The sequence below is a fragment of the Gopherus evgoodei genome, chromosome 5 (assembly GCF_007399415.2).
Source record: "Gopherus evgoodei ecotype Sinaloan lineage chromosome 5, rGopEvg1_v1.p, whole genome shotgun sequence".
In the NCBI taxonomy this organism is placed as follows: Eukaryota; Metazoa; Chordata; order Testudines; family Testudinidae; genus Gopherus; species Gopherus evgoodei.
In genome coordinates this window covers 45,506,238-45,528,799 of record NC_044326.1, presented here as the reverse complement: position 1 = coordinate 45,528,799, position 22,562 = coordinate 45,506,238, and the positions used below count along the sequence as shown (strand labels likewise).

The 22,562-nt window shown below is 38.1% G+C and overlaps 1 protein-coding gene across 6 annotated transcripts in view; it reads right to left on the bottom strand.

The window, feature by feature from the left end:
• N4BP2 (NEDD4 binding protein 2) overlaps positions 1–22,562 on the bottom strand; it is a 63,939-nt gene that overhangs the window by 20,973 nt on the left and 20,404 nt on the right. For all 6 annotated transcript variants that reach the window (XM_030565528.1, XM_030565529.1, XM_030565530.1 and 3 more), the window contains exons 5-12: positions 18,158–19,427; positions 15,879–16,003; positions 14,622–14,710; positions 11,339–11,415; positions 9,678–9,833; positions 3,125–5,496; positions 1,187–1,272; positions 80–125 (exon numbers count right to left, since the gene is read on the bottom strand). In XM_030565528.1, the coding sequence (XP_030421388.1) occupies positions 80–125; positions 1,187–1,272; positions 3,125–5,496; positions 9,678–9,833; positions 11,339–11,415; positions 14,622–14,710; positions 15,879–16,003; positions 18,158–19,427 (4,221 nt within the window). The remainder of the gene's footprint in view (positions 1–79; positions 126–1,186; positions 1,273–3,124; positions 5,497–9,677; positions 9,834–11,338; positions 11,416–14,621; positions 14,711–15,878; positions 16,004–18,157; positions 19,428–22,562) is intronic.

The window sequence follows — 22,562 nt, the reverse complement described above, 5'->3', positions numbered from 1 at the left end:
ACAATTTTTTAACCTTACTAATTTTAGTTTTCTAGAACTGAGCATTATTACAGTAATTTAAGGGAACAGTATACTGTACCTTGCATAAGCAGCTTATAATATTCATCTTCCATCCTTTGTCTCTTCTAAATACGAATATTAAAAAAAAAAATCACATCAGTGAACCATAGATAAAGCTTTCCCTCTCATATTAACTTAACAAATGTTACTTTTCAGGTAAACAGGTTTCAAATTAAATTAAATTTTTAAACTTTTTATCTGAAAAAAATGTGTATATATCTAAGATAAGAAATACATTAGGAAGTAAAGTTTTGAAAATAACACTATTTTTCAAGTGACAGATCAAAGTACTGCTAAGATATCAAATCAGAACTCATAATTAAATTAAAGATTAGACAAACCAAGAGAAGACTGTACCAAAAAATCAGATGCAGTTTCAAGCACTGTTTCTTCTTACTCTAGTTGAATTTATGATGACATGAGACTCTAAGAGAACCTTTCTCAATTAGTTAATATAAATATATTTGTTTTCTGTACATAAGTAATGTGCACTGAGACGTCCTCTTAAAGAATAAAATCAAGGCTTTTTAAGGTCGAATGTCATTGTTGGTGGATGGTTTTAAAATTCTTGTTTAAACAATGGGCAATACATAACAACAGATTGGACATTAACTGATCTTTTTGTGAAAATTTGTATGTTATGATCTTTTTCCCCCATAATGAATCTAAATTTTTGCTATGGTATGCCTTACGGTGTGAAATTTATTCTTCCCTGAAATCCTCTTCATCTTATCCCTCCCAAAATCTGAAAAATGTCAATGATTTCCTCTTTCTCCCCTTCCCTCCAAAAATGTATTTTAGAAGCATGAGAGTGGGGCACTGATGCCCATTTTGAAATTATACTCCATAGTTTGTTTTTTACATTTGTATTTTAAGAGATTGGTATTATACTGCCTTTGGGTTTTATTTGTTGCAGGGGCAGGCAACACTATATAACTAAAATAATGATTTCCGCTATGCTACATGTCCACTTACCCTATGTATTTTACACAGTATAGCTAATATTCTCACTGCTATAGTAAATATATAAAATACCTTATATAAATATTTAGACAAATGCAGAAAGAGAAACAAATAGTTTGACAAAGCCCAAGTGTAACTTCTTATAAGAAAGAAGCCTACTAACCATAATAGATTCTTTCCATTTCTCATGAATCACTTTGGCCAGATTCAGATCTATATGAACCACATAATCCTCAACAGTTAGAGATCCTTATGGAAGAAAGAAAATATACTCATTAAAGCACTGTACAAAAATTAGTCCTATCAAGTATAGCACTGTGGCTTACCACTAATTATTTTGCATTTAGGGAATTTTACATAAAAATGTTCTGCCTGAAAACTGCAGTGACTTCCAAATTAAATAAAGACACTGAGTTCTGAGCCCTCACTCAACAGGATTCATAAACCAACACAATCTGGAAGGGGCAGGAGAGAGCAAGTTAATATTAATTGCATCTTGTTTAAACCTGACTATTGGAATGACCGGCTTTTTTATGCCCTTATAATTTTTAATGCGTATTCTTCTTTTACATGTCCATCCTTGCATTTAACGTCTTTGCAATTAACTCTGAATCTTGTGACGAATTGTGATGCTGCATTTTTCCCTAATTTAATCTCTCTCCATGGATAATCATCCCTGAAGAATACATCAGGCATTAATGTCCTCATTGTTCCCTGCATCATACCCAGTTTAGAGAAGCATCCTCCCTAGGAAGCCTAAAAGCCAAGAATCCTTTTCTACACTAGTCAGACAGCAAGAGTGACCATGGTAGCAGCATAATGTAATCTTTCCCCGGCACACCTAACTGATACTATTACACCTGTCAGTTTCTCAAAAAGAAAAGGAGAGTGATTTAGAGCATGCGAAGAAAGGGGAACAGCTCTGAGAAATAGTAACACCCCGCTCCCCCTTCTTACCCCAACCCAAGAACAGGTCTCTCTTTTTTTTTTTGCTCAAAGCCAAACCCATCAATAAATTATAGATTCAACATGTTATATCAAGTAAACATTATGAAAAATAATTTCAAAGATTACTAAACCTCCTTTTGTTTTTTCAAACAAAGTTCAAGATCAATCAAACCTGTGTATTACCTGTATTACTATATGGGTCAGAAACCTGGACTCTCTTACAGGCAGACTTGGAGCGGCTACAGGCATTCCATATGCACAGTCAGCACCAAACCCTGAGCATAAAAAATGGTTTGATATTGTGCCAGATGCCACAATCTCATAAAGATCTGGCCTTTCTTCAGTCCCTCACTACATTCAAAAGTGGTGCTCCATGCTCTTCAGCCATGTTGCCAGGATGGATACATGTTCTCAAACTCTGCATCCCATGAAGGCCCTAACCCCACCTGGAACTGCCTGTGGGGCCACCCTACAGATTTGTGATTTTCAGGACTGAGCCAGATTCTGGCAACTTCATCAAACAATGCCTGGCTGGCACAACAGTCCCCAGTGGACTTTGTGTGTTTGATGATTATTTTGTTTTTTCTTTCCATTTTCTCTTGATCTCTCTCCTTTTAATTCTATATCTTGATGTGTTTTCAGGTGGTTTTCAATGCGTTTTCTCTCAGACTAATTTTTCATTTTAAAAAATGTTTCATATTAGTCTCTCTCTCTCTCAAACTTTCTTTCATTTCTGATTTGGCATCTCCCTTACCCATTTACTTGTTCCATCAAAGGTTCTCTCTCTCTCTCTCTTCCTTCTCCCAACCAATCAAAATTTTTCCTCATCATTATCTACCTCTCCACCCTTGGGAGACGGAAGGTAGGTTCCGCTCCAAGCCAGACAAGTGGAAATATTTTCTTGCAATACTCTTCAAATGTATATGTGGGCAGAGACAAAAAATTGAAAAGAAATTATAGCTATCTTTTCTGCTATATTTTATGTAACATTCTGGTTCAGTTCAGTTTTTAAATGAACAAGAGCCTTTGAATAGCACCACAATACCATGAGGAATTCAAAGTAAGCATAATAAATAAATTAAAATGGCTTTTTTTTAAAAAAAAAGAACTACATTACATATATATTTGTATTAATTATTTTTCATGTCCTTACCTGAGTCAATGCCAACTGGCCCAAATATTTCTTTCAGTTGAAGGGCTAGTTCAGGAGGTAATGCCAATTCTAGGCAATTTATATTCATGGATCCTGAGGATAATGAAGCAGGGTTCAATATCTTGGTTCTATCTTCATCCATATTAGAAGGTTTGCTTTCTTCTCTATCACCTCCAGTTGCTATCATATCATTCCCCTGAGTTTCTTTATAGGTTTCCAGTTCTTCTACATCACTTGCACAGTTCTTCAAAGGTGCTTGATCCATTTGCAGTAACGGAAGAATCATATTATTTACTTTGGAACTCTCTAGATATGTTTCTGAACATTTATTGTCTATCTCCTTATTTAATTTGGATTTCAAAATGTTTGGAGCAGTGTTAAACACCTTATGGAAAGTCTCAGGAAAACATAAGCCCACATCAAGCTGTGGCATCACTGGTTTTTCTTCTGTTTCATTAATAAGGCTCATGGCCCTTAAGTTTATTTTCTGTGTCTCTGAAACAGACTGCTCGATGATATCTGTTCCTGAACCTTCTGCCTGAGTTCTGGGAGCAATGTCCTTGGTATTTTTGAGTTTTACTGAAGCACTCGGTGGAAGTCTTGTTAGTGAGTCAGATATTTTAGCATCTGTTTCAAGTATGTCTGCAGTTTCACTCTCTGCATAACACACTGATAAATTGTTTTCTGAAAGCTGAGTGATACCATCAGTCCCAATTATTTGGCTGGTTTGTTCAGAATTTTTAAGATTCTCTCCATAGTTTGTATTTGCCTTGAATTCAAGGTCTGCGGTAGCTGGCTCAGTTCCTGCCTCCTGCAAGCATTCAATGTCTTCGCCTTTACACAACTTTTCATCAGAATCCAAGAGCAGGCCTGTGGTCCAGACAATATCCTTGTTACATCTTTCATACAAGTCTTTCAATGCATCGAATGAAAAGGACCCAAACAGCTTACAAAGAACATTCAGATTTTCAGATTCATCAATACTGATAAGTTCACTTTCTTCCACATGTGTGCTTTTATCATACATAACTCTATAGGGTATTTTTTCTTGAGAACTTGAAGCAGCATCCATATCTTTTGGTCTGAATGCTTCTAATCTGCCATGTAATACTTTGGTATTCTCGGAAATAATATTCTCAGAAATAATAATTTTCTTTTCTAATCTCCATAAAAGCGCGAAATCCTGTGGCTCAGTCTGTGAATACCTGCTTGGTTGTTTACAGATGTGTTTCTCAGGTTCCTTTTCCAGCTGTTCTTCCGGTTTGGAGAGGGCTACACTGCTGTTGGTAAACGTGAGGGCTAATTTATGATGCTTCCGTGTTCTTTTATTTTGTTGGGGCTTTTTCTCACTGATATTTTCACTAGCTACTCTTTCAGGTTCTTGAAAATGTGATGTCGCTGTGTCCTGTAGCTCTTCAGTGCTCACAGACGTTCCATGAAGCATATTCACTGTGTCAAGAACATTTTTGTGTATATCACATTTATTATTTCCAGCTTCATCAGATTCACTTAGACTTCTCTTTGATATTCTCCTTGATCTATGTTGCCTCTGCTGTAAAGAGCTCATAGCAGGCCAGTCTCCCATCATTTGCAATTCTGGGGTAATTTTATCTGCGCCAAGAACACAGAAAGAGTCAGAGACTAAATTTTCCTCCCCCTGTCTTTTTTCACCAGGTAGTACTTCCTGCTGAACATCTGCCAGGTCCACTTGTGACTTGTGGGAATCAAGAAGATGCTGGCTCATTGCTTTATCCTCTTTATCACGCTTCATAGGAAATTTTTCTATTCTTCTAGTCCTTTTGGTTCTCTGCCTGATTGTTTGTTCTACAGGCCAGTCACCCAGAAAGTTTAATAATTCTGGCCTCACTGATACCTCCAAAGATGAACCATTTTGTTTCATAATGTTATTTTCATGTGTTACTACTGGTTCTACTTCAATTTCATTGTACTGATCTTTTTCAGTTTGAACTTCCAGAATCTTGTCACTATGTTCTTGAATATGTTCAAAAGAACAGATATGCAAGTGTGTGGTTTCTACAGATTTCACCTCATTAGTTTTAGAAGTTTCTGTTTCAGTAATTCTATGTATTTCTTCTCTTTTTACAGTTTTTTGCCCCAAAGGCACTTCTTTTTCTTCATAATCTGATAAACTGATTTCCACACCACTTTGAATAATGCTATTCTCAGAAACTTGTTGTCTTAAATTATTTTCAATTTCCTCCTCTTCTTTTTGAAAACATTTATCTGCTAAGTTATTTTCTACTGCTGAAGATGTAGCAGATGCATGTTTCTCCTCTTCAGCTAATTGGGGAGGCTTTGAAGCCGAAGCAAAAAGTCTCTCTTCTTTCACATACGCATGTACCTCTTTTTGCCTGTAAGACAAACAATTAAACAGAAGAAGTTTTCTTTAAACTTAAAAGAAAAAAAAACTAACAAGCCAACCCCACTTCCCCACAAACTTCTCTTCTGGCTTGGCTACTAAATAAATTTAAATTAAAGCTCATAAGCTCTTTAAACCAGGGTCCCATATTTTAGTTTAGGATATTATACAATCATTGAACTGAGACATACATAAAATGTTCACACACGCCCAATCCATGACATCTAGGGAGAGGAAAACAGGTTAAAAAAGAATTAGCTCAAATCTGAACACTCCCCACTAATAAAACAAAACATCACAGATATTTACTTGATAAGAGCCCTTCCTTGATTCCAAATAGACTAATGTAAAGAGAAAAATGTAATCCCTATCTCCCTTTACCCCAACCTGCAATTTCGAACAGGAAGACTAGCCTGCATGATATTCCCACCTTTGCATCAGATATGGTGACTATGTTCAAATGTCATGAGTTTCATAGCTTCCCCAAACTCAGATATTCAATAAAAACTCTAGAAATTAACAGGCAAGGGTTTTAACCAGGTCCGCATTGCCATATGATGTTTTACAATCCATTGTAATTCCATTTAATTTTCACAGCCCACTCGACTTTAACAGTACCCCCTAATGCATACAAAAATTTATGCAAAATGTCAAAATAATAAATAACTAGATTAAAATGAAATCCCGTTTATTATCACTCAATACAATTAATGTTAACGAAGTGGAAGGAATGCAAGTCAAAACAGGGAAAGAACAGGCTAAATGTATTCAGGTTGGCAATGCCTGATGAAACTTATATTGAGCATTTAAGGATCTTAAGGAACTAGCTGAAGCGATCTCTGAACAGTTATCTTCAAGAACTCTTGGAGGACATGTGAGGTCGCAGGCGACCGGAGAAGGGCGAACATAGTACTGTACCTATCTTTAAAAAGGGGAACAAACAAGACCCAAGGAATTATAGATAAGGTCACGTTTTAGTCACAGGTATTTTTAGTAAAAGTCATATATAGGTCACAAGCAGTAAAAAATTCATGGCCAGTGACCTGTCCACGACTTGTATTATATATCCCTGACTAAATCTTGGGTGCTGGGGGAAGGAGCGGGGGAAGGCAGCAGCGGCATGCAGCCCAAGACCCCCGCGGGTACTGGAGGGGCAGGGAAATCATGCAGTAACAGGCGGCCTGGGACCCCTGCAGGTGCTAGGGAGAGGGAGCCGGGCAGCAGCAGGCAGCTGGGACCCCACTGATGCTGGGGAGGGGTGGCCAGATGGAGGCACGTGGTCTGGGACCCCTGCCAGTGCTGTGGGGCCCAGAACCCCCACTGCTACTTCTGCGGGGCAGGGGGTGCGCAGCGGCCCGAGACTGTCCCAGCAGTGGCTGGTGCAGCAGGCTCAGCCACATCGGCTGCTGTAGAAGTCATGGAGGTCCCAGAAACTCACGGAATCCATGACTTCTGTGCAGGGCCGCCCCAAGCAGCCAAAAAAAAAAAAAAAAAAAAAAAAGCCACAATCGCGATCTACAGCAATTTGGCGGGAGGTCCTTCGATCCGAGCAGGAGCAAAGGATCCTCTGCCGAATTACCACCAAATACCTGGACGTGCGGCCCCTCTCCGGAGTGGCCGCCCCAAGCACCTGCTTGCTTAGCTGGTGCCTGGAGCCGGCCCTGCTTCTGTGACAGACTTGTAGCCTTAATTATAGACCAGTCAGCCTAACTTCAACACCCGGAAAGATACTGAAACAAATTATTCAACAATCAATTTGATAAGCACCCAGAGGATAATAGGGTTATAAGAAAATGCCAGTATGGATTTGTCAAAAACAAATCATGCCAAACACTACCTAATTTCCTTCCTTGACAGGGTTACTGGCCTACTGAATAGGAGGAAGTAGTAGACATGATGTCTCTTATTTTAGTAAGGCTTTTGACACAGTCCCTCATGACATTCTCATAAGCAGGGATCTTTGTTTTCTGTGATAAATACAACAAAATTCCCTGATAAAAGAAAACATAAAAATCCAAGTTTTTCTGTGATTAAAATGAAATGCTGAACTTTAGTTTCCCTCTTCACAATATACTGTACATAGGTATCAGTTGAACACAGTATTTTATTAATATACAGTGGAACCCCATTTAGCCATTCAAATTGGGACTGGGGCTAGACTGGATAATCAAAAATTCAGATAATCCGGAGAGAGGCAGGGCTGATAGACAGGGCTCTCATGGCCTGGGGCTTGGGCTGTCAATACTGGTTTGGTTACTACGGAGGGACAGATAATGGAGGCTCGGATAAACAGAGTTCTATAGTATATGTTTTTAGTTTTTACATTTTGTGAAAAAAAAAAAAAGATTCTGTATAAAAATGCAAATTCTGCATTTTTCCATCACAAACTGATTTCTGGGATCCCTGATCATAAGCAAACTAGAGAAATGCAGTCTATATGGAATTACTATAAGGTGGGTGCATAATTGGGTGAAATCCTGTACTCAAAGAGTAGATACCAATGGTTTGTTGTTAAAATGGGAGGACAGATGTAGTGGGATCCTGCAGAGGTCAAATCTGAGTCCAGTACTATTCCACATTTTCATTAAATGATTTGGATGACAGAATGGAGAATAATGCTTATAAAATTAGCTGATGATACTAAGCTGGGAGGGGATGCAAGTACTTTGGAGGACAGAACTACGATTCACAATGACCTTGACAAATTAAGAATTGTTCTGAATTCAACACGATGAAATTCAATAAAGGTAAGTACAAAGTAGTACATTTAAGGAGGAAAAATCAACTGCAAAACTATAAATTGGGGAATAACTGCCTAGATAGTAGTACTGCTGAAAAGGATCTGGGGGTTATAGAGGACAGAAACTGAATATGAATCAGAGATGTAAAGAAGTTTCAAAAAAGGCTAATATCATTTTGGGGTTTATTAACAGGGGCATTGTATGTAAGACACAGGGGGTAACTGTCCTGCTCTATTAGGAACTCATGAGGCCTCAGCTGAGTACTGTGTTCAGTTATAGGCACCACGCTTTAAGGAAAGATGTGGACAAATTAGAGAGAGTCTAGAAGACAACAACAAAAATGATAAAAAGTTTAGAAAACTTGACCTATGAGGAAAGGTTAAAAAAACTGGGCATGTTTAGTCTTGACAAAAGATTACTGAGGGTGACCAGATAACAGTCTTCCAATGTGTTACGGTCTGTTACAAAGAGAACAATGATCAATTGTTCTCTATGTCCACTGAAGGTAGGACAGGAAGTAATAGACTTAATCTGCAGCAAGGCAGATTCAAGTTAAATATTAGGGAAAATGTTCTAACTAGAAGGGTAGTTAAGATCTGGAATAGGTTTCCAAGGGAGGTTGTGGATTTCCCATCATTGGAGGTTTTTAAGAAGTTGGACTAACACTTGTCAGGGATGGTCTATGTTTACTTTGTCCTACCTCAGCATAGGGAGCTGGAGTAGATGATCTGTCAAAGACCCTTTCAACACTACAGTTCTATTATTCTATTTAAGGGATCCATTTCCAAGATACTATAAACACATTCTACATTATCCACTACAGAAGATCACAGACGTTAGCTGCTTACAAAATATGGTTGGAAATGTACTCTCAGTCTACATATACTCACATAAGCCTCTATATAATAAATATATTCCATAATACCAAATAAATCAATCACTCCAATCCTAGTCATAAAAATAATCTAAACCTCCAAACACCCCATTCTATAAGTACAAAATGAAGACCTAGGGTATTTACATATATAGAGAGAACTATACTCCTTTTAAAAACTTTATTACACATTTAATAGTTAGTATATAAAAATCTATACTGTACACCCAGTAGCATATTTCCAGGACAGAAGAAAACAAGAGGAAAAAGTTAAGGTTGGTGGACAGCTATAATCTAGTGGACTAATAGTGTAGAAGCCCAGAAATGGAGAAATGGCTTATTCCCTTAACTTTTCACTTCTAAAATTCTTAACCTTGTGTAAATAAAAAATGCTGAATTTTTGTTAATTTTTTTGGGGGGAGTGAAGGGGGAGTTTGAACAGTTCTGGATTAGGAGGAGTTAGCCAGCCTCCACTGTTTTGGCTTTTTTTTCAAAAGTTAAAATTGGAATTGTGTAACAAAGTTTTTTATTTAGGAATATAGAGAAAGTAAGTCTTACCCATAGCCTTCCCCCTGACAAGGAACTTCATTCCAATCAGCATTTTCTGATTTGTTTGGGACAGTAGAATTCAAGACTGAGTTAACAGTAAGGCAACGTTCATAACGCTCCAACATTCTTTGGATCTTTTCTTTAGATACACCATGAATGTTTCGCCTAGAGATTAAAACATGAAAAAAGTAACATTCCAGATTTTAAATAATCAAACAAAACAGACTGAAAGATGGAATGATTTCTCTTTATGCTGTTATATTTCTAGTTTTGCTTAATATTAAACCTAAGAATTAGGCTAAAATATGTTTTTCTTAAATGGCTTTCTGGGATGTTGTAAACCAGATGCTTGCTGTTTCACCTTCTGTTATGAGGCAGGGAGCCAAACTGCATAAATGAGATTCTGCCTACAGGAGTCGTCCTCCTGTAGGCTATACTCAGTTGAGAACTTCTCAGGCCACGTCCAGACTAGGAATTAAAATCGATTTTAGATACGCAACTTCAGCTACGAGAATAACGTAGCTGAAGTCGAATTTCTAAAATCGAGGTACTCACCAGTCTGGACGGCGCTCCATCGATGTCCGCGGCTCTCCGTGTCGATTCCGGAACTCCGTTCGGATTGATGGAGTTCCGGAATCGATGTAAGCGCGCTCGGGGATCGATACACCGCGTCCAGACTAGACGCGATATATCGATCCCGAGCAATCGATTTTAACCCGCCGATGCCGCGGGTTAGTCTGGACGAGGGCTCAGAGTGGGAAGAAAACATATTTGCCAACTCTGATCTCCCTGCTTCTAGCCATTTGTCAGTATATCTTATCCCTCTAAGGAGGATTTGCACTGACTTTGTTAGGTCTCAGAAAGCAATTTGCTTGGCAGCGGCCTGATCTAGAATATGTAAATCCTGGCCAGAGTGGCAAGCAGAGGGGAACTGGTGTTGAGGGGAGAAGAGAAAACCCAAAGTAAGCCCTAGCAGCAAGAAATGATGGTACCCACCACTCCATGGAAGGAAAGTAACTCACAGCTGCTCTAGAAGGATCCCAATAAGCACCCACCATCTGAGAGCTGCATCAGCTATGGGTTCAACCCAGATGGTAATGCCTAGGAAAAGGTATAACCAAGCTTCCACTGGTGGTTCAGCAGAGCTTGTCCCCAGGAGCTTGTTCTGCTCACATCAGGACATGACTGCTACTCTAGTGCATAAGGTAGGAGGGACATTTGAAATCAGGAAGGCTAACAGTGGAATAGATCACCTCAATGCAAGGACAAACTCAGAGGTCCTATTGGATCTATCATTGTGCCTGGATTTCCAAAGGATATTTTAGGGATGAATATACATTTGCACAGCTTTCTGAAGATTTAAAATGTCATATAAATGACAAAGGTGCCTTTCTGGCTGCTAGCTAATTTCTTTTGAAACTGGATATAAAAACAAAACAAAATGATGAAAGGAATTTCTCAGGCTCTACACAGACATCATAAAGTTGTAAGCAGAACAGTTAAAATAAAAAGTTAGTCAGGTGTTTGTTCAATTGTTAACAAGGGGCTTACTGATGTTTTGGAGCCTCAATGGCCATTGTCAAGGTAAAAAAAAAAAAAAGTTAGTTATTTTAAAGAGGATAAATGAAAGGTGAAGCAGCTTACTTCAATGTCTTCTACAGTATTTTTACCTTTCAAGCTCTTTTGGTTTAAACTTCCACCAAGTATCAGGCTCTCGGAACATTACTTTGTATTTGTACTGCTGAGACTGAATAAAAATACAAATAGAATACAAAATACATCAGCGATGTCATATTTCCATGAAAGAGCACACAATGTACAAAACAGACACATATCAGGTTCCCATCTTACAAAACAAGCTAAACATTCCAAAAATACACTAACCATGTACCAGGCTTCATTTATGGTTACACAGATGGGAATTTTTCAAAGCAGTCTAGGTTACTTAGATACAGTATCTTCCCTTAAAATTAATGAAATGTATCTCACATCTCAACCACAGTGTCTACATGACAGAGCTAATTTAGTTTTGTCCAAGCAACATTCTGAAAAATCTTACTATTTTAAGAAACATTTCTTTCCTTTTTTTCAACTTTTTGTTATTTCAGTTAGCTGCAAGCATGGAGCTCTCTCTCTTTCTAGTATACTATGTGGTATTTTCTCTAGGCAAAAGCAAATCTGCTTTAAATCTAGCCAAGAGAAATCACTTGGGAGGTGACTGTCACCCATTCCTATCTTCACGACCATTCCTATTGTCCTGGAGATATATCAAAGCACTTTCCTGGAAACAGAACTTGAAGTCTTTTCCTTGTACTTTCATGCAGTATGCAACACTACCAAGAAGATAGCCATGAACCAATGGCACTCAAAAGTATCTTTTTAAAACCTTCCACAAATTAACATTGTAGCTATGACCAGGTATAAAATTAGACCCCATTCATAAAAAGAATCTAAAACAAGTCCCACCTTTCACCTGTCCATCACGTATGCTGAGGGCTGGACTTGATGACCTCTCGAGGTCCCTTCCATCTCTACATTTCTATAATTCTATGCAGCAAAGGTAGAATATTTTTTACTAACCACTTCAATCCTGTGTTCATCTCATTTGAGCAAAGAAGTGCTTTTATATCTACAAGGGCATTTATGTATAGAGAAATCCCGAGAAGAACTATTTTTTATTCTTTAAGTTAATTTACTGTGCTGAAAAGTACCAACCTGACAGTTAAGTTAAGACTTGGTTAAGTCCTCTATCAACAAAACCAGTTATAATACAGAAAATGGCAGCAGAAGGTTCTAACACTTTCCCACTGATGTGCCTAAACCCAGACTAGGATGAAAACCTCTAGGAATAAGAAAGTAGATCAATCCTCATCCCAATTCAACTCTCAGTCTCTTGGCTGAGGCTGCCAACAAAGTTGACAATTAGTTCTAATTTGAGGGTCTGGTTTGGTTTGTCCGCAATACTGACATGGATGACTTTTAAAACTAGGCTTCAATGCCATATCACAAGTGGGAGTTCCAAACAAAGAGACAATTTCCTTGGTATTCTTTTTAACAAGCATAAGCGAGCTTTCTTAATATAAGGATTTGAAAGTACCTTTTAAATATAAAGTATCTTACAAACATTGTGATGAATGGAACAATGGAAAATAAGAAAGTTTTAATCAGAATATCTACCCTGGATCTGAGAAACCTCCCCAGAAAATGTTCGGTTGGAAAATTCCTGATCAGCTCTAGTACTGGATCCTGTAAAATAGTTCACTAAGTTAAGTTACTTTAAAAACTTGATAAAATCTAAGTAATAAAATGTGCGTGTGACGTTACTGACATAAACTGACTGTATAGATCATTGTTGCAACAAAGGTCCTATAGTTGCATCAAATCTTGTACAAAGGAGGTCAAGTAAGGTGTCTATAGAAAGGTTGTAATTTGCTGGTTATGATTATGCTGTCTGTATGTGTGTATCATTTTTGTATTTGAAGTTGTGCATATAGACTATGTACTTCTATCTCAATGTGTTTGATTCTAAGTAGCATCAGTGAAGCATTTGGTCAGCTTCTCAAGAAAGGACTATTCTGAGTAAGTGCCCAGTCAAGAAACACTTAACTGACAATTGACTTTGGGAGACGCAAATCCACATCTGAGCTTTCCTGGGAAAGTTCAAACTAACATGTAAACAATGGCATTGGACATTCATGGACATGTGACTTGCCCAGGTGGCTAAAAACTCCATCTTGTTGCTGTGATTTTGCACAGAAAAACAAAGGGGTTTCTGCCCACAAGAGAGAATATAAAAGGCCCTGGAAGCCTCTGCATTTGGTCTTCAGCTGGCTCAAGAGATGGCCTCTCCATCCCAAAGAGATGCCTGAAAGAAACTGCCTGAAAGAAACTGGAACAAAGGATTATAACTACGGGGGTGTGAGTGATGGCTGGACCCAGGCCATAAGTGACAATGTTGGTCTGAAAAGGATTGGGCCCAGACTAGGAAGGAGTCTAATCTGTGAGAAGCTCACTGGAACATATCTGAGGGTGAGATTTACCTATATTCAGTTTCCTACTGTATTAGGCTTAGACTTGCATGTTTTGTTTTATTTTATTTTACATGGTGATTTACTTTGGTCTGTCTGTTATAACTTGGAACCACTTAAATCCTACTTTTTATACTCATACACTTAATAAAATCACTTTTGCTTATTAATTAACCCAGAGTAAGTAATTAATACCTGGGGGAGCAAACAGTTGTGCATCTCTCTCTATCAGTGTTATAGAGGGCAGACAATTTATGAGTTTACCCTGTATAAGCTTTATACAGAGTAAAACGGATTATTCAGAGTTTAGGCTCCCAGAAAGACTGAATACTGGAGCTGGGAAAGTCCCTACTAACTAAGAAGCTGATTGAAGTGTCTAACTCAGCAAGACAGGAGTGGAGGGAAGCCTGTTCTGGCAGGCGGGGGTTGTTCTCAGTGGTATCCCAACACATCTACTGTCTTGAGGGAGTCTCTGTGACCCAACCCATCACAGCATGTTCCCATGCATAGCACCATTAAAAAAAAAAAAAAAAAAAGACCACTTTTTGTTAAAAGCCTAAAAATGCATACCAGTTTGAAATTATTGACCTAAGTATTCAGAATTGGGCTCCAAATATAGAAGGACCAGAAGAGTACTGTGAATTTCTGCCATTCCTAAGGCCTGGTCTACACTAGCAAATTAGGTCAGCATAATTACGCAGCTCAGGAAAAATCCACAGTAAAATAAGCAGATAAAACACTCAGGCCTACACAAAGCAGAATATTTAATTATATGGTACCGTTTTTACACTTTTTTTTATTGTGAGTTTGATCCAACTCTTGTTGAATGCAAACAGAAGCTGGACTGAGCCCTGTAACCACACTTTAAAATAGACTCAGGTTAGTTACCAATCTCTTTTCACATTTTTGCTCAAATTATACTAACCAAAGCAACGTAAGGCTTCATCTCCCATGCCTGTATGTTTGTGTTGTCTATTATTATAGGAGAGATTCTCTTTTCAAATGCTTCTTTGGCTGAAAGACAAACAAGTATAAAAGAACAAGGTATGGTTAATTTCTTGATAATAAAAATCGACATCTAATGTTAATTTTAATTTTTTTAAAATACACCATGTTTAACCAGTTGACAAAATAACTATTTTTGGAGTCTGATCTCTCTGCCACCCAAGCACATTTTTTTATTTAAATTCACCACCTTCCAAACATAAAAACTACAATTACATTGTATTACACATTGAAATTATATATGTATGATAATAAAGGAATGGAAATGCAGATGTATAACACACCAATATGACTACTCAGTAAATTATACTAAAAACTACATGATCACCTTCAAGTGGACTTCTTTGTTGCATAGAAAATTCTTGGCTTTATAACAGTCTTAAGATAAGTCCACTCTGTAAACTGTATAAAATATGAAAAATAAAAAAGTGTAGTTTTTTTACACACAATAATAAAATGTTTATCAGTTGCTTTAAAAAAATAACAAAAGGCAGTATTAAAGTAGCCTGCACAACCAGAGTTGCTGATAAGTGTGTACTTTTCCTATAAACCCATTTTTTGAATAGGTTTAGAACATACCTGCAAAAATGTCACCATATGTAAAATTTAGCATATAAAAGCTTGAAAATAATTGCTTAGTGAAGAGTTTCAGGAGGAGAAACAGAAAAAAATCTTTTATTGGCAAAAATCGCCATTTACTGGTTTCCTCTATTTTTGGTTGTTTCCTAACTTTTGTCAATAATGTAGCGCTCTGTAAGGAACATTAGTTCAAAGGCAGGGAAAAGATCTGGATAGGTGCCATATGTGTATCACATCCAATGTCATGGATAGCATCTGAGTGCAAATAATTATTATTGATCTTAATCTTGGAAGGAATCCTCCTGAGAGCTAGCACAGATTACCACTTGATAAGTAGAACTAATGCAACATATATACCCTGATATAATTCCAGGCGAAAATAATCCTTCAAGGCTGAATTTGACATTTGTTAGCAAACAGCACATTAGATAGGCCATTCTGGAGTCTAGGATCCTATTTTTGTCAATATTATTTAAAATTTATACCTCTAAAAGGTGATTAAAGCTCATCCCATGGTGCAATTAAAGGAAAGCCTGCTTTTATAAGAGCTTTCAGCAATCTGCAAAGCAGCTGAGCTAATCCCCTATATAGTTCTTACCTTGTTTCCTGTTCCACTCATGTGCTTCTCCTAAGCAATTTGCATCATATTGATATTGTCCGTTTTTGTAAAAGTAATCATCAGTACTAAGAATGATTCCACTTGGGTTATCCTCAAGCAAAGTCCTGTGAAATATCACAAAGATAAAACAATACATTTTTCCAATTTCTGTCCCTTTTTATCAACAATATCTGTGAACCAAATATTAACTCCTTTAGGGTTTACATAAGGCATACAACAGAGCTCTAAGTGATCTAAGCCTCAAGTTTTAAAAAGCAGTTTTCATTCCTATCAAGGCTGCCTCAACCCTACTTTCTTCCACTGCAGAAAAATTAAGTTTCATGTAGTGTACTGTGTGCAGATTTTTTGAACAAGATCTTTCAAACTGAAGTCTTCTGTTCTCTTAATGGATATCAAAGATCCTGTAGCACTTTCTGTGAAAAAGGGAGAGTGCTTTAGGCGCTTTCAAAATTTCTTCTTGTGCCATGCGCAGAGTGCTATACATGGTTTATCCACTGGTGGACACCCACTAACCTGGCAGACACCCTCCAAACCAGTAGCAGATGCATCTCAATGAGAGGTTTACTGACTCCTGAACACACATCTTGATTCATTCCCAGGGACACAGGGAGCAAATGCATCTGAGGGAAGGTTCAGCCCCAGGGAGAGGGTAGGTGACAATATAACTGTCACCCTCTAATGGGGAGGTTATAGGCATTTAGTCCCTATGAAAGCAGCTGCTGGGAAATGCCCTAGGTATGTGGTTCCTCCAGATCCTTCTGCTGAGGAGCAGAGGGGAGGTTTTGGAGGGAAGAATAGGAGGGGGTAGAGAAGGACAAAGCTTCCACGCTGATGGTCTTATACCTCTGCAAACCCTGGGAATTCACAGATTTTGGAAGCAGAATGCCCCTATTTCTTCTAGGCAGCAGTGGAGTGGCGGAACCCATGCCCTGCTGGAAGAATGAGCATATAACTCATATCCCAAGTATTCTGTGCAGGAGAATATTGTGCTGGGGATGACAGGACCCTCAAATATTTTTAATGGAAGGGGACAGTTAAAGTAATTGAAAAAAATTGATAATAGTTTGGAGTAAAAACATATCTAAGAATTCATACTATAGGGTAAGAGAAAAGAAATTAAAGACTAACTTGACAGAAAAAATGCAAGGGGAAAAAATATAATTTTAAAAAATACCTAATAATAATAGAAAAATAATGATATGCTTCTGCATCAATAGTCCCAACAAAGTTTTATTTGCATAACTGGCAGTATGACATTTCTACAGAAGTCTGAAATTGATTACTAGATGTATATTAAAAGTCTAACTATCAAAAAGCTTTCTGGGAGTTGCCCAGAAAACAAAGGGCTGGATTCTCCAGTTCACTATGCACTACTTATTTGGTTTAAAGTGAATTTAAAACAGGCCAGAGATTACGCAGAATTCTGCCAGGAGGAATGTCAGCAGTTGTAAACCTGTCAGACCTGACATATTCTCAGCTAAACCCATCCCTGACGCCATGTGGAGGTGGGGGCATGTCACAACTGGCCCAGGGACAGGAGGGGCATGGTGGAGCTGAGCTCTATTTACCAGATCTTCTGCTGGCATAAGCTCCATTATGGAGCTTGTACCAGTGACAGATATTAAGAGTAGGCCCCCAATTGCTCTAACCTCCACCAGCAACAGCTGGCCAAGGATCAGGAAGATGCAACTGGCTCAGCTCCCTGCAATTATCGATGTCCACTATGTCTCAGTACAGCTTGGACATGATGATGAATTGGGGCTTAAATTAGGCCATTTGCAAACACCAGAAAACTATTTTTTGTTGTTGCTTTCTCTTGTTAATAAATCCTACAATAAAACTGTTAAGTCAGTAGTCCCCAAACTTTTTTGTCCATGACACTTTGGGAGCTATGGTCAGGAGATCGGGCCAGGCCACAGTCAAAGCTGGGGGCCATGGTCGGGAGCGGTACCGGTGCTGCAGCTGTGGCCTCAGCTGGGGAGCAGGGCCCCAGCTAGGGTGCAGGGCCCCGTCGAGGCTGCAAGCCAGGGACTGCAACTGAGAGCAGGTCAGTAGTTGGGAGCTACAGCTGATGACCAAGGCCGGACCTGCAGGCTGGGGCCAGAGTGGACCTGAGTGGCGCTCCCTCCCCATCCCCTGTGAGGGCTGGGCTAGGCCCCACCAAGCTTCCACCAAACATTCCTCCACACATCTCAGTTTGGGGACCACTGTGTTAAGTGATTTCTCTTATAAACACATAATATAAACAAACATTCTACCTTGCCAAAAAAGATTTTCCTGATCCTGGAACCCCTCTGAGAAGAACAAGAACTTGACCTACAAGATGTGTCTTTTTTCTCATTACCGGACAAACAGGTGGTTGGTGTACTTGAGAGAGGTTCAATTTTTGGATTCCATCTTGATTTCCCCATACCTTCGGAGATGCGTTGCTATCCCAGACATGTGAAACCACTGGAGGAGGAAAAGGCATTCCTTTGCCATGCGTCCTGTAGTCTGAAACAGGCCTCCATTGTCCCGGACTGATAGCTACTGGAATTACAAAGCTGTGATTTCCACCTGATGGATAAAACACAGGAGCCATTGGATTCCAAGGACGCTGTGGAGGGTGCTGTGGTGGTGGAAAAATATGTAAATTCCATCCCTGCTGAACATCTGCAAGTTGTGGCGATTTGAAACTGGATCCTTCAGGAGATTCAAACACTTCAGGGAGAGAAATGCTTTTTTGGCTACTACACACAGCCATTACACCTTCCTGTGGTTCAAGGCATTTTGAGCTGGAATTTCCGCTAGCTGTTGTACCAGCTTCTCCAAGTCCCTGGAAGAAATGACCAGAAGCATTCAAACTTCCATGGTCTAAAACAATATTCTGTGATTGATTAAGATTTCTACAAGCCACTTCCGAGTTTGTTGGTTTAATGACTTCTGGAGCATTGTCAGTATTAATTTCTGGCAGACTAGATCTTACTGATACTTGTGCAAAAATGTCCATGTCAGCTGATGAACTATTCTTTGTTTGAATGCTAGATTTACTTACAGCCGGCTGAGAAGATTTGTGACCCTCTGAGATTAACACAGAGGAGTTGTTTTCTAACTTCTCATTCTCTGTCTCTGCTTGCTGCAGAGAAAGCAAGACATTAAACCCTAAACAGGATTTTTCACTCTCAGGAAATTCATTAATGCCATTAGAATTACTCTGGTCCAATGTCACAGGCTGCTTTCCTGTGATTTTGTCATTTGTGGAATCATACAATTTGTCTCTCAGACTGTATTTCTCAAAAGCAGTTTGTATCAAGGAATCTAGCTCTTCAGTCAGCTGAATATCAGGTGATGGGATCTTTTCTGATTCTTCTTTATAGTTCACAATATCTTCTTTTGCACAACTTTCACCCACTATTTCATTTGCAACAGAGCTTTGCTGGTTAACAAGAGATAGAGATGATGCTATTGAATCAAAACCTGAGACTTTTGAAGATATTACTCCCTTAGCAGCTGTGGAAAGTTCTAGCAGACAATCCATAGCATTTTCAACTGTTAAATAAGATAAAGAAAATAAATCAAAGAAAATGATCATGGTAAGGAATAAAGCCTAATTTTAATTCAATTTAAATAACTTTTTACAATGTATAATTCAAGAAATATTATTTATATCAAACCCTGAATTTCAGAGATAGTAAACAGAAACTTTACCAAATAATTTGCTAACATACTTTCCTCCGACCTTTACAACAAATGTTGCTCACTGGGGACAAGACCAAACTGAATCTGCACACACTTCAATACAAAAGCATAATATGCAAAAAAGTAAATAAACTGGGAAGCTAAATTTAACTCTGGGTAGGAAGAAAAAGATTACACAGACTGATTAAATGAATACTTGTTTCTAGTCTATACAACACAGGAGAAATAGGATTAAATAAATTGAAATAGTCACTAAAAGGAGAATTGTAGAGGTACAAGTTAAAAAAAGATAGGCATAGAAACTTTTTTTTATTATAGTCAGGGCTAGTTAAAAGCGTTAATGACAAAAAAAATTGGGGGAAAGGGGATGTGGGAGTCTTAAGAGGAGTCAAATCAGCTGGAACTTTTCTGTTTATTCCAGAAAGCTACATAGAAAGAAATTGCACACTAAAAAAACAAGCAAAAAAAAGGTATTTTCTAAAGTCCAGCTCTTTCAACACAGCTGGGTAGATCTTCCCTTTAATTTAGAGAATCTTGCTAGCCTTTCCTCCTTTTTTATTACAGCAACTACCAGTCCATTAAAAACTGATAGTGATAAGTTTCCCTTTTTGAATCTGTTCACAGGAGGAAGATGATAAAATAACCAAAAACCAACCCTCCATGCCAAAGACGACAAAATGAATCAATCTACTGAGAAGAGAAACAGACTTTTTCTCTCTCTCTTCCATCTTATTTGCTCCCTCAGAGTACTTGGCCAGGCCTATCTGAAAACACATCCAGACAAAACGTGTATAGAGAAACACAACAAGGAATATATTGAAGGACAGGAAAGACACTGGAGGTGTTTAAAAAAAAACCCACACATGCACACACGTACAAACAGCGCACACTTAAAGACAAGCAAAGGGAAATCTTTAATACTTCAATCATTGGTCTAAAATCCATTTTTTTTTGCTAACATATTGTTTATGAAGCATGCTTCCTTCAGTAAGTCACACAAGTGACCTGCGTGGGTGGGTGTTGTTGGTTTTTATTTTTAAAGGGTTATCTTTGTCAATAGATTCTTTTGAATAAAACATGCAACTGTTACACTTGACATATCTACCAAAATTATTGCAAATGACAATTCTCTTAGTGGGTATATTAATAACCCAATGTATTCTCAGTCAACCTCAAGATAAATCTATTATTTTACCACGCATTTTTTAAAAAACAAAATTTTTAAAGAACATTTTTAATTGGTGAAGATATCAACTTGAATTTAGGAAGGGGTAAGAATCATATAGCTAAATGGCATGAAAAGTCTGTTAAATTATAAACTTTGTAAATGTTTGCACTTAACATTAAAAATAGTATTTAGGTTAGGTAACAATACAGTAACTCCTCACTTAACGTTGTAGTTATGTTCCTGAAAAATGCGACTTTAAGCAAAATGATGTTAACCGAATTCAATTTCCCCATAGGAATGAATGTAAATGGGGGGAGGGGAATAACTAGCTGTCAAATATTTCAGACGACATTTCATTCTTTCCCTTTCTTGGCAATATGCCTGGTAAAATCCCACTTTGTGTGTAATTCATTATGTATAGCTAAAATACTTCTATATTTGACATCCCCACCCCAAAATAACTCCTCCTGGACTTGCACTCTGCATTTTCCTCCATTACCTATGTGTCAAGTGCCAGTGAACTTGTATTTAGAACAGGGGTAGGCAATCTATGGCACATGTGCTGAAGGCGGCACACAAACTGATTTTCAGTGGCCTGGCCATCAGTCTGGGGCTCTGCAGTTTAATTTAATTTTAAATGAAGCTTCTTAAACATTTTGAAAACCTTATTTACTTTACATACAACAATAGTTTAGTTATATATTATAGACTTATAGAAAGAGACCTTCTAAAAACGTTAAAATGTATTACTGGCACGCGAAACCTTAAATTACAGTGAATAAATAAAGACTCGGCACATCACTTTTTAAAGGTTGCGACCCCGGATTTAGGATAATAATGGAAATAGATAAGTGACACACAAAAATAGAAGAGATCTACCAAAAAGAGTGAAAGAGGCTAAGGAATTTGAGATAATGGAAACCCCAAAGGAATATGAGAGAAGGAAATCAGTCCAAGGAAGCCTGCTGAAGATTCCAGTGCAAATCACAGATAAAATGCATCCTGCATGAGCTGGGCCGCAGGGAAGTGATCAGTGATGCTGGCACAAAATGGGAGTTTAAAAACAAAACCCAAAACACAGAGCTGCAGGTACAATATACTCAGGTTAGTAAAATCACAAGAGATTGATATGTAGCATACACCCATACAGAATTTGGGACAGTCTTGTGCAGTGGTTAAAGCTCAGATATGTCAGTCAGGAAAGAAGGGTTCTCTTCTCAATCATTGTCTTGCTGTATGGCTTACGGCAAGCCACCTAACTTCATTAAGTAAAACATATTACTACTTACCATCATCACAAAAACGTTATGAATCTGAGAATCCTACATGGGAAGTGGGGGACCAGATGTTCCAATTTTATAGGGACAATCCCAATATTCCAGGCGTTGTCTTATATAGGCGTCTATTACTCACAACCCCTGTCCTAATTTTTTACACTTGCTATCTGGTCACTCTAATGCAGGGGTCAGCAACCTTTTAGAAGTGGCGTGCCAAGTCTTCATTTATTCACTCTGATTTAAGGTTTTGCATGCCAATAATACATTTTAACATTTTTAGAAGGTTTCTTTCTATAAATCTATAATAAATAACTAAACTATTGTTGTATGTAAAGTAAATAAGGTTTTTAAAATGTTTAAGAAGCTTCATTTAAAATTAAATTAAAATGCAGAGTCCCCTGGACCGGTGGCCAGGCCCTGGGCAGTGTGAGTGCTACTGAAAATCAGCTCGAGTGCCGCCTTTGGCACACGTGCCATAGGTTGCCTATTCCTGCTCTAATGGGAAGTGCTATAAAATTCCTAAGTATTATGACTCATTGT